The sequence below is a fragment of the Procambarus clarkii genome, chromosome 15 (genome assembly GCF_040958095.1).
Source record: "Procambarus clarkii isolate CNS0578487 chromosome 15, FALCON_Pclarkii_2.0, whole genome shotgun sequence".
Lineage (NCBI taxonomy): Eukaryota > Metazoa > Arthropoda > Malacostraca > Decapoda > Cambaridae > Procambarus > Procambarus clarkii.
This window is the reverse complement of record NC_091164.1, coordinates 852,166-869,314: the sequence shown is the minus strand read 5'-3', so window position 1 is coordinate 869,314 and position 17,149 is coordinate 852,166. Positions and strand designations below refer to the sequence as shown.

Genomic DNA, 17,149 nt, shown 5'->3' with positions numbered 1-17,149 from the left:
ACAATGTTCATGTATGAGCAATCTAGATCGTCTCCCAACCTTTAGGGGTCTATAACCTGTACGACATTATGTAGTGACGTCACACACTATACATAACACATTTTAAAGAGCAGCAATGACATAAAGAGGGTGCATATTTTTCTCAGGTTGTAGACCCTTCGCCCCCAGCCTCCGGCCCGCGCGGGGAAGGGTCAAGTACCTGGAGATGTTTCAACTGGAAGAGAAGAGAGTGCACGAACCCGGAGACCATCAACCCTTCCCATAGCGGTAACGAGACCGTCATCACCAGGAAACAGCTGCCTGGGTACGCTGTCTCAAGGCTCCTGTCAGTTGCTTGAACCTCCAGCCACCACGGTCAACGTCTGCAGGTGAAGGCCGAGTTTAATTTAGGGAAGGCGTCGGGTGCATTGTACAATAGGGTTGGGGGAGCCTTGACCCGCGTCGGCGACCAGCTGGGTGCACTCTGGGAGCCTTGACCCGCGGGGTTATTAACTGGATGCTCTGTGGGGGCCTTGACCTATGTGGTTCAAGTTCATGTTTATTAAGACAAGAAAGAAATACATCTCAAAGGGATAGAGTAGCTTAGGCTATTTCTACCCTCTCCGACTTGTGTGGTGACCCGCTGGATACTAATCACATGTGCATAATTACTGTAGCAGCACTGTTTACTTCCTCTTGTAGGAACGTTTATTTTATGGCAATAACATCATCGCTCGAGCAAAACAGAATACTACCTAGCATTTATTAATAGATGGTTGACAAATAATTTTCCTTTACGAATAAATAAGAACTTGTGCATAACGGATATAATGCCGCAATACTGACACACCTTCCAACACACCTGTTCGTCTTGATGGATGACGAGATCAGCCCTGTGCAGGCGATCAGTCACAATAACGTGGCTGAAGTATGTTGACCACACCACACACTAGAAGGTGAAGGGACGACGACGTTTCGGTTCGTCCTGGACCATTCTCAAGTCGATTGTGAGGTCAAGAGGTCAGCCCTCTTTGTGTCGTCCACTCCCTCTCGTTGGCTGTGGCACGTTCAGTGCCGGTAAATATCTGTCGTGGCGGGAAGCCGCTGTAGCGAGAAGGGTTCACGGTGGGTCGTGATCATTACGGGAAGCGGGCGTAGAGAGTAGCGGTCATTTCGGGAAGTGATGACGCTTAGCGGCCGAGGGGCAAGCGTTCTGGCGGGTGGCAGCGTGGCGGGTAACGGCCGAGGTAGTGAGACGCGACCTTGGAGGACAACGCATGCCTATAACAATAACCCGTAACTGGTTCCATAACGTACGGTCAACCACCGACCTGTGTAAGGTTAAAAATCTTGAAAATATCGCTGGAGTGGGGGACGTTAGTCGGTTATGGCGGGAAGGTGATACCGGCAGTAACGGTTATCAACGGTCGGGGTCGCGCGAGCACATCTCAGAGCAACGCAAACCGTCTTGCTTAAGGCACTCCTTATGTCAGGGGACCTGGAACCTGGATAATCCTGTTAGGATTATCCAGGTTCCCCTGTGTCAACTACCGACCTTTCTCAGGTTGCAGCCCACGAGTTGATAATTACTGCTGCATAGTGAACAAAGACATCAGGTGAAAGGAAACGTGCTCAAATACCTTGACCCGTGTGGGTCCTGCCTGGGAATCGAACCCGTGACTTTTCTGTTGTGAACCGACTGCACTAAGATACAGACGCACCTGTCAACTCTCCCAAAATTCGAGCGCTATCTCAATACTGGAACATTTCATGATATATTGTACGTGACATATCTAAGACTTACTACACAATACAGTAATTATACAATTATAACTTTAAATTGTGGAAGCACTTTAAGCACCTTTAAGATATCAAAGGTATGTGATTCACCAAGGATTCTATGAAGACATGGGGCCAGATTCACAAAACAGTTACGCAAATACTTAGGAACGTCTACATCTTTCCTCACTCTTTGACAGCTTTGGTTACATTTATTTAACAGTTTACAAGCATGAAAACTTGCCAATCAACTGTTGTTATTGTTATAAACAGCCTCCTGGTGCTTCGGAGCTCATTAACTGTTTAATAATTGTAAACAAGGTCGCCAAATATTGAGAAAAGATGTGCAGGTTCGTAAGTGCTTGCGTAACTGCTTCGTGAATCTGGCCCCATGGTCGCCCCATAAAAACGGGACACACTGCGAGCAGATGCACAACTTTGAAGCGGAACAACGCAATTTGGGGACGATTGCTGAGTAACAACACCGCAATGTGGTATACTACACTATATGCGGTATACCAGATCTCTAACCCAGGCTGCAAGACAGCAGAAACTGCATACACACAGGTTACACAGGTTAGAAATATTACGTGACGTCACCGATGACGTCACATTAATCCTAACATTAATAAGCCTAATAACCCTAATAATATGTAGGAAATGTAGATGTTTATCTCTCAGAATGTTTGGTAATATGTTTATTGTTTGTGATGTGTGTCTATGTATGTATTAACACGATGTACTGAACGGGGTGAGAATAGCTTGAGCTACCTCATCCCTTTGTGTGTATTTTACCTCAATAAACTTATTTCTATTTCAATAATATGTACATTCAACAAGGTTTAAATCCTAACTGGTTTGTTTTCAATCGGCAACACTCCCACTAGTGTCTTAGCTCTGAAGATCGTCATATATTAACTTGCTTAGCTAAATGAATTGTGGGGGTTCAGTCCCTAAGCCTATTCCGCGCCTCTATAACCCTTTCCACTACCGCCCACATGATGGGTATGGGGTGCATAATAAATGAACTAAACTAACTCTGAGGATCGTCATCATTTTGTCCGCTTTTCTGCCTGGTCGCACGAACCTGAAGATGGTTTGAATTATCTATTCCTTAACACATGGTCAGAGCTAAGAATTTCACACTAATTTCCATTTAGCATAGTAAAGATCATTTTCGCGTTAATTACTCGGTGCAGACCATGTGCATGTTACTGCAGTATGCACACACACATACATCAAATATTTAAATATAGCCTTCAAAATTAAAGTCGTATTCTGATGTGTTACCAACATAAAAATAAATCCTTTATGTCAGAGAATGTCACTATGTCGTGGGTGAAAAATAATACCCAAATCTGTTATTCCTTATGTAGAGCAAACGACACACTATCACACAAAAACACTGGCCCCTATAGAGGTCCATCAGGTCTTCTTTGTTTTACTAGCCTTAAGTACTCAAAGTTATTAATACAGGTCGGTACCGCCCTCCCCCGGACTGCAGAAATAGACTCGTCCCGCCCCACGCTGTCTGGCGCGTGGCCAGTACCGCCCCCCCCCTTCCCCACTCCCCCTCTCAGAAACCGTTCTCTCAGATTTGACACAGTAAACAATGCACAAATGTAAACAATGTAAATAAATTTTGCCCCGAGAGGCGAGTTTATTGGACTTGTTTCTGCCAAATCCGATCCCAGGCATCCCACCCTAACTCCTGGAGGGCAATGCATAGAAAACGTTATTTACCGCACTTTAAATGATGCTAATTTTGTATTGTTAATAGATTGCTAGTACGTACAAAATGCGATGTATTAGATGAAAGGACACGTGTCATGTGCGTGCACTCAGCAGTATGGGGTTACCATGGTTACAACTCGTATCGTAAACAAAACCATTCGCCAACAGATTTTTAAAACCTACCTAACCTAACCTAACTTGACCCAACCGAGCCTACACTAACCTAAGCTAATAGATCCTAACACTAATAATATGTACGATTTTAACAAACAGAAAATGAGCTTGTGTGCTATTTGACCATACCCATTTTTAATATATTATTTAGACGTCTTTATGCTACACAGTCTCACCGGCTTGGTGCATTTTAGCATTTTATGAAATTGTTTCAACCAAGATATTACCGTACTATATTTACTATGGTTCTTCAAATCCGGTCGAAGTATACCTAGGTCATAAAAGTATTTATGTGTACGTCTGATATGTATGTATTAACACGATGTACTGAACGGGGTGAGAATAGCTTGAGCTACCTCATCCCTTTCTGTGTATTTTACCTCAATAAACTTATTTCAATTTAAATTTAAATTTCAAATCCGGCCATGTACACTTTACACTCCACTGTCTTCTTTACAGTAGTATGCACTTCCAATGAAATCTTCAGCGCTGCGAGAAAATCTAATTGCCAGTCTTGATATAAAGTGGCAAATTTAGCTCAATGAAAACGCTTAAAGTTGACGGAATAAGTAATTATTGGCCGTGAAGACTATGAGGTTTTCTTGACGGAATAAATGACACTATTACCAGCTCAATTATTGGAATAACCAGAACTACCACATGCTACGAACTCCCAAGCACCCTAACTTTTACACTTAGATCTAGCTATTTAATGTTCATTACTATATTTACCTAACGTTACACATGCTTCTCAAATGTCAATTGTTGTGCTCGAATTCTTTAGTTTATACATTCAAGGCACGTCAACAGTGTCATACAGATAATGCTGCTTGCATACTATAGATTGGTTACATTTTTTATCTATGGGGGACCTCCCATTGATAAAAATAGGCCTCGCTTCTACTGTTAGATAATGAGTCTATATTAGCACTGTATACTCAATCTGCTGGTCAATGGTAGTGACCATTAGTGTATACAAACACTAAAGTATAATTATGTAATCACACTAAACAGAATATACAGCTGTTCTATTCACAAAATGTTTCCTTTATGGCTAAGGATTAATTTTTTTTGGTTGGGTACGCGATTTTGTCCGTTACGTCCCCTAATTTTACCAGTGAAGGGCAAGGGAATATATCTATGGAACGGCTGCTTCTGGCTGAAAATTGACAAGGAACTAAATTGTCCAGAACACATCTCTACGCAGTAAAAACACACTTTTTATGATTGTTTACCAACTAATTTATTGAAAATAAATTAAATTTGAATTACCTTTTTCATGTTTCCAACTTTTTGTGATACTTTATGACAGCTTCTATTTAAAAGCATCATTGAGTATAACACTCACCAGCTGTCAAAAAATGAGGAAAAGAAAGTACATCAAAACTGTGCATCATACGATTGCAGGAATTAAATTCTCATTACTAGTGTGCAAACTTGCACTAATTAAAGAACACGATCAAATACTTAAGTGACACTAAAGACACCAAAAGAATGGCATGAAAATTCTTGTGAAATCAACAAAAAAAAAAAAAAAAAAAAAAGTTTAGTCTCTCCACAACAATTGTAGCAAATTACAGTACAATTAAAATTTATAATAGGTTGTAATGGACATGGAACCCACCTTGCAAGCTTACTTGTACTTAAATATTACATAACTGTAGTTTAGTTTTAGGAAAAATTCAAAACTTTTAATATCGTCTTTGAGATAGAAGCTACTAATATATAATAATTATCCTTAATTCTAAATGTCTAGCGAGCTTCAATGAAAGTAGTATCCATTATGGATTTGTAATTCAAATTTCAACACTTTTAGACAAGAGGGGGAATGAAAAAGAAAAATTGCCATGTACTTATGTAATTACTGTACAAATAAAGTAAATAATCAAGCATGTGACTGCCTTATTACACATGTAGAAAAAGTGCAGTAATTTAGTTTCATCTCATCTGAACAAAATGTTCCTAGTAGCACGGGCTAAGGTGAGCCCGTAGACGACTTACCTAGCACATAAGGGGAAAGAATTATGAAGGGAAAAGATGAAGATTAAGCCACCCAAAAGAAGGGAAAAGCACCAAGCCAACATAGAGAAATATTCAGACTGGCACTTATGTGCAGGACTATATTTTAAGTAAATAAACTTAAGATACACTGATAAACATGACAGGTGCTTTTAATCACAATCCTATGAAGCTCATTTACCATTTTACAAGGCCATACAAATGCCAGTAGGTAGCGATCTATATCTTTGTTAGAATACACCAAAAATCGTGAATATGGAATGAGCCTCAGGTTGACTGATCGTCTAGATTGCCAAACCAGAGTTCATTTACGATAATGCAGACCTGACTGCCCAACAGAGCTGTGGGTGTTGTCCACTGAAGAAACAAAGAGACCAGCAAAACAATGTTTAATTTTCATTACTATTGGATTAAAAAATTCAACCATCAAATTGTTTAATGATCAGGAGTGTTTACCAAACAAAAATACTTGATTTGTATAGCTTTTTGGAGGGAGTTTATTATTAAAAATATACTTTGCAGTGAACATTAGCAAACTATCATAATTTTTATTCACTTGGGTTTCTTGTGTGCAAGTGAAAAAAATTGCCAAATGACACAATCAGCCTAGTTTCCAGTAAGTTTACCTCCCTCCCCCATGAGCCAAAGACTCTCTGACCCAAGGCCAGGACTCGACAAGCATTTACCCATCCACTTACAAAACCTATACACCTTTCCTCAATTGTGGTGGCTTGTTTACATTAAATAGTTTATGAGCTCCAAAACAGAGGGCATTTAACAATAATAACCTAGCGCTGTGAAGTTTCAAAGCTTTTTACACAACTTCAAAGCTTCTTAAACTGTTTAATGTAAATAAATCAAACGTTAAAGATGTACAGGTTTTGCAAGTGATTAGTAAATGCTTTGTGATTCCTGGTCTGGTCAGGTTGACCAGCAGGGCCAACGAACAGAATGGATTGGTAAGCTTTAAGTGTAAAGTGGGAAACTTTAAATATTTAATCAAATGTAAATTAGGAATATTTGTAAATGGCTGTGAAACACACATTTTATAGAAGTTTTTATTGTTACCTTAAAATTACTCAAGGCTATGACAAAAAGTCTTGTACTTCAGTAGCAAGTAGTTTTGCTAATTCTAGTGTACATAAAATTTAATAAAAAGAAAAACACAAAACATCTAGTTTTATAAGATTATATTCAGTTAAGACATAAAACCTGAATACTTTGGTCATTTTGTTATTTTCCAGGTAATCACGACTGTAAAAGATACTTTTACTTCGCCAAAAATTACAATACATTTTTCCTCAAGACTGCATACCTGGGTTTATGTATACAGGTAAATCACATCTACACAATTTTCTTTCACATCTCATGGACGAAATATCACGCATCCTCTGGAAAAAAAAAAAAAAATTATTAAATTTAAAAGACATCTGAATAGACAAGCAATTTTCATGTTACTTCATTTAACTAGTCTAACAAATGTATCCCTGGTTCCATTACCCTACATTTCTGACATGAATCATTCTTGAAAATGTTAAACCTTTTTCTACTCTCATTTCTCATCATACTGGATTTGCACTTCCCCTTAATTTTCTTCCTTCCTACTCCTATGATTATTAAATAAAAAACTTGCAAGCTTATTAAATTTGAATACAAAAACACAAATTACAGTACATTACAAAATGTGAATTCATAATTACAGTATATAGAATTCTATTATACTTGTATAATAAAGCACTCGATCCAAAGACAAAATGAATGACATTTTTTGCAAGGTATGTCATTCAAGATATATATTGTACAAAGACACTCAAATCTTTATCAAGTTTTAACTTTATAACGTACCTTAAAACTACTGTACTTAATGTGGCGTCAATTTTGGGTTAGCGTCCTTCAATATATGACGAGAGATCAATTTCATCAGGTAGCTCTGTAATGTTGACATCAAATCGTTCCTGAACTTCATTCAAGGTCTTTGCGTCACTTTCTTCACTGACAAATGTCACTGCCAAACCCTGCAAATGATTGTGTGTTAATTTTGTACATTAGTCAATGCACAAACAAGTACAGCAATAACAAATGTAGACAGCACAGTTTAAAAAGTAAAATGTGGTAAAGACAAGAATGGGTGTAGAAATTGCACATGGCAAAAAGCAAGCAACACACAGAAAGGGCTAACTAGCCAGAGTTTACATGAAAACTCAAAAATCAGTAGCTTAAAGGTCAATATGAAGTCAGGAGGTACATTTTAATAACACCAATATGATGAATGGATGGGTGGGTGCCATTCAAGCATCTTTACCTTATTACAAAATTTTCCTCAGGGAAGGAAAATTTTCCTTCCAAAAGCTTTAAGGGGAAACAAAGATACTGTTAAATGTGAATTAGGTACTTGAGTTAATTAAACTTACTTTGGTACCAAATCTTCCAGCTCTCGCCACTCTGTGAAGATATGTGTCACTGTCCTCTGGCATGTCGTAATTGAAGACAATGTTGACTCGCTCGATATCCATTCCACGACCGAAAAGGTTTGTGGCCACTAGAATACGCTGCACAAGGGGAACAAAAAACGTGGGCTTAAGAAAAAACACATTTCAGGTTGTGTCAAATTCCAATTTCCTCGCACCATTCCTTTTCTTTGTCCTATATATTCCAAATCCTTATCCCATCCAATTGCTATATAGTTGCAATGGCTTAGTGCTTTTTCCTGATAATTGCCTACCTAACTTACACCTTCCAAAGAACACCACTTATTCATAATTATTTTACAGCTAGAAAATTATGCAAGCAAATGTGACAAAAGCTATTAATTAAAAAAAAATTATGTTGACCAAGCCACACTAGAAAGTGAAGGGACTCGATGACGACTCATTGTAATTCACAATCGACTTGAGAATGGTCCAGGACGGACCGAAACGTCAGCGTCTCTTCACTTTCTAGTGTGTGGTTTGGTCAACATATTTCAGCCACGTTATTATGACTCCTCGTCTGCGCAAAAACATTAATTAAATTGTTTAATAACTACACTGTTTACCTAAAGTGAATGGTGTAGCATTAATACCTTACCTTTTGGAAATCTTTGAATTGCTGATAACGACTGAGTCTCTCCTCCTGCTGCATAGCACGGTGAATAGCAATGGCTGGGAAATTTTGTTCCACCAGCAATTGTGCTAATGCCATACATCTCTGCACCGACTTCACAAATATCACAACCTACAAAAATTTGAAATTACATTAATACTCTAAATTTTAATACATAAATAAAATATTTGGAAAAAGGCAGTAAGATACAAATTTGAAAAAGTTTAGATAATTAAAAATTAATTAAAAAAAACTTGATACACGTGAAAGTATTACAATTTGTACTGATCAGCCCTAAGTATTAACTCACTAAATGGTTGCAATTACAAAGCAAATGGAGGAAAGTGCAGAGCAAGTGCAGCACTTGAGGAAATCGCAAAAAGCGAGCGGAGCAATCCAAGGGTCATATGCAACAAAATTTTAGGTACATTTTTATCAAAAAAGAAAAAGCCAGCATAGGGTATGTAAGTAGAGATACAATGAGAGAGCAATGATTAGTGTGCTGTGATGTGCACAGTACTGAAAATATGTACCAGTTGAGGATGGTATAATGAAGACGATAAGGGAAGTGTGGATTACATAACTGTTGGTTAAGAGAAAAACCACCATTTACAACTCAAATCCTTCTAGGGAACTGTTGGCAATGTAATATCGAGGGAAATGATTGCAGTATTGACAACAGCACAAGTATTAGAAAATGTTGGAAGAGTTGGGAATGGTGCTAGTAGCGGTGGAAGCTAAACAGGTTAGAAGGGCAACCTGTTAAGATAACTGTTTACATTACTGTCCAAGGCTTGTTGGGTAGAAGGGATGCCAGTTATGTACAGTTCATCGTGCAACAATCGGCATAGGCAAACATTTAAAAGTTATCACAGTCTGTGCAGAGGACTGAAATATTAACATTCAGCTATAAATAAAGCAAAATCCATGCAAATTTTGAATTCTTAAAAGATTTTGATTTAATTAATAACCAGATATGTAATTATCAAAATAATCAAGCCAGGATGACAAGAAATCGACTATATGTACAATTAAACATTCCAAATATATTACAGACCTTCCCAGCGCATGATTTGAAAACCACAAATTATCACTAATCAATACATAAATTTGTATATTGCCATCTCATCCACATATGACAACTCAAAATCTACTACTTTGGGACCATTTTTGTTATGGTTTTCTCCAATTTAGTAAGAAAAAGTACATTTCTTCCCAATATTTCATTAAAATTTATTGTAAAATTTGTATCAAATAAATTTTGAATAAAAAATGGTCCTAGTAAATATTAAGACTAGTCAAATGTTCCCATGTATAAAGTATCAAATACAACAAGCAATATTTTTCAGAATTGTGTAATGATTGAAAAAAAAAAATTATTGCTACATTATAGATAGCATTCAAATTCATAGGCACAATTTAGGACTACTTTATAGAATTTAGGCCCTGACAAACGTCAGTAGGTGGTTATATCAATATGAAATGTAATGTAATTATCAAAAGAAGGCACCAAACCGGGAAGGCTATGTAGCTCCATCAAAGTGCGGAATAATCAGAGGGCGCTAAATATCATCAAGAATGCCAATACGAGAACAAAAACGCACTATGCAAACGATATCAAAAGTATCCGATTCACCTAGAATTTACCAATATGAAAAACACTAGCCAAATTCAATTTTAATTCAAGAGATAAATCATATTTATCAAGCAAAACCCCATTAAAAAGTTTTTATTTTAAAACTTACCTGGTTAAATTCAAGGGCATCAAGCAATTCAAACAATTTCCTGTTCTTTTCATTCTCCTTGATCTTGACATAATGCTGCTGCAGACCATTAAGGGTTAACTTTGCTTCATCATCAACATAAACCTCCATAGGCTGTAAAGACAAGTTAGCAACATGTTGCATATAAGGGCACAAGTTCCTCAATACCATGCAGAAGTTAGCCACACATGCCAGGAGAGACTGTGTGATATTCTTCTAACAAATGAAAAGTATATATATATACAGTATATAAATAAAAGTTTCAATGATGAGGTCGTATACTCGCATACATTTAAGCTCTCCCATGCCTGAAATTCAGGTTACGTCAATAATCAGTTTGAACATTGGTTACTAAGCGATTGTTTTAAAAGGGAAGTCAAAAATTAAACCAAAGGTAAAGGTAACAAAACTTGCAAAACAGTTTCTGGGATAAGGGAGGATAGAAGCTACAGAGGCTAGAAATCCAAAAACCATTTTGGGAACGAAATGTATTTCTAAAGAACCATCCCTACTGCCCAGACAACTTAAAAATTAAATGTCAAATTATTAAATAAAAATGTATAGAATGCATCAAAACTGTAACGTTAAAACCTTGTCTGTGCAGTTCATGGTACATCAGAATGTAAATACTGTTGGAAACTTACAAGATTCTTAAATAAAAACTATCTCTTTAAAACTATAACTACAAGGTGTCAATGAATAATTTTACTAAAAGCTATTTAGTCCAAGTTATGTATACTTAAGATGTAAGTTAAATTGGTTTAAGCCCCCAAAACATACCCCTGACTGATAAAAGCTTACTAAACTGCACTCTTGACCCCTCCCACTAATCCCCAAACCTTGGTTGCCTGCTTTGAGGGCTGGTCATGAAGGCCCAGGCGTGCGAGCTGGAGTTCGCCACTACCACCAACGACCAGGTGTCAATACAGCAGCGGCACCAACTGTGTCCAATGCTTCGCCATCCACCACCCTCATAAACAACACCTTCACTTCGATGTAATATTCTTTCTTGACTCGTCTTCTCGGCCAGCTTCTAAACTTTCTTGCAGTAGTGATGTGGTGAAAGTTGAGTGGTACAGGATGAGGGGAAAGGATTAGGTATTGTATGGATTGTATGCTTGGATCAGGTTAGGATAGTGTGAGGATTGATTTACTTTCTTACTTGCACCACTTGCCAAGGTGCGACGGTGTCAAATCAGCGACATGCGTCTTCCTGAAGAGCTTCGATGTGCGTGAGTGAGCATATGCACAAGAGAGAAAGTGCATGAACATGAAAGGATGGAACCAGTGAAAGGCAGCAAGGTAATCAAGATGTTGCATCATATAGATGAACAAGGATACAGGTAAGGATGCAGCGCCAAGAAGGCAGGATCGAGGATGCGCCCCTGACTGGGTACTGTCAGGTTTACAGGATAATTGAGAGGATATTGGTATTATGATGAATATGAGCCGATATACTGCTTTGATATGGATATGAATACTGTAATGCTTGTCCAAAACGGGGGGCAGTGAATGATTTGGGGAAGATTGTAAATGATTCCGATGTGGTTCGTTGTGGGTGATACATGAATATGATATTAAGAGACTTGGCCAGGACTGAGATCTTCATTCTTCATGGGGGTGGTCGAGGCTGAAGGGTGGACTGGTATGTCCACCAACGAGATGTACTTCCCACCCATGTTAAGTTGACGACACCGTGGTACAACAAGATCGTTGTGCCGATATACCGTAGTAGAAATAAGAGAAAACCTTCAGTAATTACATCTTGCATAAATTTCTTGCAAACTGGACGAATATCCTTGCTCAATGTGGCGCTGAACATCATCACTTGCTTCTCATGTGGAGTGTTGCGGAAGATTTCTTGTACATCACGCCTCATGTCTGTAAAAAATACAATTTAAGACATTATAAAGGGTTTTAGAAGCAGAAAAAATGCAAAAATATATTAACTTTTCTTTCATAAACTCATATTTATTGAAGGTTCCCCAGATACTTACAAGAAAATAATTATGGCATAACTACCCCATTTAAAACTGAAAAAATATATAAAAACACTATACAAATGCAGAAAATACTGTATAAGCATTGTTGGTAGAGCAATGACATGGAGGCATAACAGTAAGTTCTAAAAATGTCAGTCAACAATAAACTAGTACATACCTAGTTGTTCAAGCATCTTATCGCACTCGTCCAAGACAAAATGCTTGAGGTGACGCAGATTAAGCTTCTTATTACGGACTAGAGCAAGGACACGACCTGGTGTGCCAACGACAATATGAGGACAATTGTTCTTCAGCGTTTCCTCATCCTTTGTGATATTCAGGCCCCCAAAGAACACTCCAACCTTGACAGTGGGCATATACTTGCTAAACCTTTCATATTCCTTGGCAATTTGGTATGCCAACTCACGAGTGTGACACATTACAAGGACAGACACCTGAAAGTAACAGCAGTGTGAAATACAATACACTAACAATTTTGAAACCTATACAATACACTAACATTTTTGAAACCTATACAATACACTAACAATTTTGAAACCTATACAATACACTAACAATTTTGAAACCTATACAATACACTAACATTTTTTAAACCTATCATAGTGCAAACTAGACATTATATAAGTGAGGAAAAATGAAGATCTAAGTCAAGACAGCTTCATGAGGTAATTAATCGAAGAGTTAGATAGTTTCTTTAAAAATTTTATGTTAAAATACCTGGCCATCAACTGGTTCAATCTGCTGTAGAGTTGCCAACACAAACACTGCTGTTTTCCCCATGCCAGACTTTGCTTGTCCAAGGATATCCATACCCAATACAGCTTGAGGGATGCATTCGTGTTGCACTGTAAACAAAAAGTTATATAATTACTAAACATACAGTTGTTGAAAGGGGGAATTACTAATCAAAATTGAAACATCCATACACATCTTACAATAACAAAATGCAAACAATAAATTGTCAAGTTAAGATTGATAAATTGCAACCAGATTTAATCTGGTTGCAAATAAAGATATGATAAAGATAAAGACTAAGACTGCCACTTAAGATTTAATCCTTGCAACAAGACGGTTGCTATTAACTACATTTCAATAAAAGTATAAGCAAATACCGCAATAAATCCACAAGGTTACACCACCTACCTTCTGAGGGATGCTCAAAGCCGCAGTCAACAATAGATCGCAAGATCTCTGGCTTGAGTAAGAAATCCCTAAAACCCGAAGAGTGAATGGACACATAGGTACCCTTGACATCTTTTTTGGCAGGGGCAGCCTCGGTGGCCTCCCCAGCCACTGGCTCTACCGCATCCTCGTCCTCTTCATAGTCCAGAAGCTCAGTCTCTTGATCGGCCATTCTGAAATTAGTGGAAAGATTATTACTAGTGTTTTATATTTATAACAAAAATAATTTGAAAAATAAAAAAAACACCGAACTTTATGAATTTTCTCTGAACCTACAATACAACCTCACCAACCTAACCTAGAAGCAGCAAGTCGCACCCTAAAGCCATGTCATACAGCTCCATGTTCACATGTAATTTTAAATATTACAGGGGGTGGTACAAATCTGCGCATAGAAATATTACCACACTATCTGCAGGATGTGCAGAATACCCCTGTGGAACAGCCCAACACCCCGAGATACAATACTATGAGAACTGTCAACATCAGAGGCCCAAGTCTGTTCAACACGCTTCCACTACACGTAAAGGGCCTAACTGGCCAACCCCTAACAGTGTTCAAGAGAACATTATAAACACCTTCAAAGGGTACCTGATTAACCAGCCTGTGATTCATATGTCAGGCTGTGAGCCTGATACATCCAACAGCCTGGTTGACACCAGGAGGCCAGGTTGGAGACTGGACCACGAGGATGATGAGCCCCGAAATCATTGCAAGGTAAGGGACATCACAACACAACAAACAGTTGTTAGAAATTGTACAATCTTAGTGAATGAGTAGCTGAATTACACATGCGCTCAAATCTTGTGTAATCCAAATAATGGGGCATCTACAGTAGCAATGACATTTGTAAAGCTTTCGGCATCTTATAGGTCCCACTCAAGCACACTATTTGAATACAAATATTTGTAACAAAGAAGGGGTTAGGATAATACGAGAAACTAGTAAAGAATGTAACATGGGGAGCAAGTGCCAATAAACTTTTGGTGAAGTCAGAAAAAGTTCAGAGGGAAAGAAAATAATTAAGTCAGTGTTAATTGGCTGTAAAAACCGTCACCTTGTGAACATATCCACAAGGGCCGTGACGAGGATTTGAACCTACGTCCGAGATCATTCCAGACACTGTCTTAATCACAAGTTTCAATGTTTCACAAGGTGTGCCTTCACCTTGTGAAATATGAAACAAACATTTTAAAGGAACAGAGGTAGGAACAAGACAAGTCCCAACAACAATGAGATAAGATGCTTTTGAACTATGACAGGCTAATAGAACTACATCTCAATGCTAAGGGTTGCTTTCTAATAATAATAAAAGAAAATAAATAAAAAAAATTAATAAAATAGGGTAGAAGGGATTCAAGAGGGAGGGAAATTACCAAGTAGACCAGAACAAAGTAGGACACGAGAACACACAGGAAGTGAAAGCCAGAAATATAAAAAAAAAAAATAATATTAAGGTACTGTACTTGATACTGGTAGCAGGGAGAGGTGGTCAACAAGCCGTGAGCACTGACTAAAAATTAAGGAAGCCAAGATCAGAGATTCTGACTCCAAGATTCGAACGTTAATACCCGACGCTTGACCCAGTAACGCATCATCACCCGGACCAACCATATGCTACACATTTCTCTTAGCCACGCCAATAATGGGTGCAGCCAGTGTACCCGGACCGCCAGGACGGGTTGTGGGGGTACAGTAGGGGTACAGGAGGGATACAGGAGGGTGGGTGGTGGTGCACGCGGCTACTCCACAAGGTGACGCCATACTTCTCCCTTCCCTTATACGCACTTTTCACACATAATATAACTATCTATGTCTATATACCGGCGGCGCGTCACCCCGGGGCCCTGAAGCGTACGCACATCTACGCATATCATACAAGGCGGCAACGCTCAACAAATTCACACAAAATAATACAGGAAAATGTATATTCCCCCCCCCCCCCCAACGACTCACGCGGCTACAGTAGGAAAAGAAAAACCAGGACACCACTTAAAACTGCCGTAACCACTGTTCTAAACCACTGTATACTGTAATACATCACAGAAAGACATCACAGGCGATATATTACAAACCTCGAGGCTATAATTCCCAATCGTGACACAAGGCGCCTTGTGTCCTCACTCGTCTCTTTAAAACTCCAATATACGCCATAACCTACCTTGCTAATGCTTCCGCGACGATCCAACGCACACAATTACGGTCCAGAGAGGTGTACTGAAGGTAGCAACAGTCCAATTCTCACCTGATTAGTTAAGTTTTATACGCTACAGGAGCCGGGTAAAATGGCGTCGTGCGGGAGAGTGGTGGAGTGGCCGCCGCCGCCGCCGCCACCCAGCGCTGCCACACCATCCCTACTACTCATTTAACTTCCATTTTTACCGCCTTTATTCCTTTACAACAACACGATTTTTTATTTTTAATAGCTTTGGTATATTATCTACAAATTTTAAATATATCTTTGATCTTTTAAAAACGTTGCTTAAGCATTATATTATTGGCTGATATTTTATGTCAAAGTTTGTTTAGCATGATTGCTTTGCTATCGTATCCTGAATATCGTACTTATTTATTTATTTATTTATTTATTAATTATTTATTTATTTATTTATATACAAGAAGGTACATTGGGTTTGAGAGGATACATAGCATAGTATTTATAATTTTGTAAAGCCACTAGTACGCGCAAGCGTTTCAAACAGGTCCTTACTCTAACAGATAATACCTCTGTAAAACAGATAAATACCTCTGTATCTTGTGCTGTATTTGATAACTGGGCAGCCAAACTACAGTACACGAGATATTTTTTATATTTGAGTCAGTATACAAATTTAACGCCCTAAGGGTTTTATGTATATATACATATTAATATTGTTATATATGGGTCTTCCTACTACATCATCAAGTGCATACGATATGCACCAACGTACACTACGCTATAGCTACAGATCTATATAAGGCACTGTATTATATATGAATACAAGATATAACAAAGTTACATGACCTTTTGGGTCGAAATGTGCGCAAAAATACTTAAATTTGACCTGAAAACAACATAGTCACTTACAAGGTTGCCAGATGTGCGGCTCCTTACGATTAATTATAAGATCTATAACTGTATAATATAATAAAATAATAATAATAATTTTTATTTAAAAAATAAACAAAAAAATAGGATACAGTAGTTTAATAATTGTTACAGAATATACAGTGCTACTGCTAATATACAGTACGGTGCATATCTAACAGTATTAAGAACATGAGAATGAAGATATCTGCAGAAGGCCTATTGGCCCATACGAGGCAGCTCCTGTTTATATTCACCCAATCTCTTTCATATATGTCTAACCTACGCTTGAAACAATCACAGAATCCTACTTCTATTATGTTACGCGTAATTGGTTACGTAAATCAATAGCCCTGTTACCAAACCAG

The 17,149-nt window shown here is 38.1% G+C and overlaps 1 protein-coding gene across 2 annotated transcripts; it reads right to left on the bottom strand.

Moving 5' to 3' along the window:
• Positions 1-6,729: 6,729 nt before the first annotated feature.
• On the bottom strand, positions 6,730-16,075 carry Hel25E (ATP-dependent RNA helicase 25E). 2 transcript variants are annotated; one of them, XM_045743749.2, is made up of 10 exons: positions 15,960-16,075; positions 13,676-13,887; positions 13,250-13,377; positions 12,690-12,966; positions 12,292-12,410; positions 10,512-10,643; positions 8,752-8,898; positions 8,097-8,234; positions 7,531-7,700; positions 6,730-7,076 (listed from the first exon to the last, which is right to left on the bottom strand). In XM_045743749.2, exons 2-9 carry the CDS (start codon positions 13,884-13,886, stop codon positions 7,569-7,571), a joined length of 1,284 nt encoding a protein of 427 aa, XP_045599705.1. In that variant the 5' UTR covers position 13,887; positions 15,960-16,075; the 3' UTR covers positions 6,730-7,076; positions 7,531-7,568. The 2 variants fall into 2 exon arrangements, with proteins under 2 accessions (XP_045599705.1, XP_045599704.1); XM_045743748.2 differs by having other exon boundaries at positions 15,876-16,054.
• Between the last annotated feature and the right edge of the window lie 1,074 nt (positions 16,076-17,149).

Bases quoted from the DNA above. Each gene is read 5' to 3' on its own strand.
- Hel25E (XM_045743749.2), bottom strand. From the start codon at position 13,886: ATGGCCGATCAAGAGACTGAGCTTCTGGACTATGAAGAGGACGAGGAT. The intron at 10,644-12,291 runs GTAATTACTGAA...TTGTCTTTACAG, and splicing joins GCAAGAAATTTATGCAAGAT to CCTATGGAGGTTTATGTTGA. The intron at 7,701-8,096 runs GTAAGTTTAATT...AATCATTTGCAG, and splicing joins CTGGAAGATTTGGTACCAAA to GGTTTGGCAGTGACATTTGT.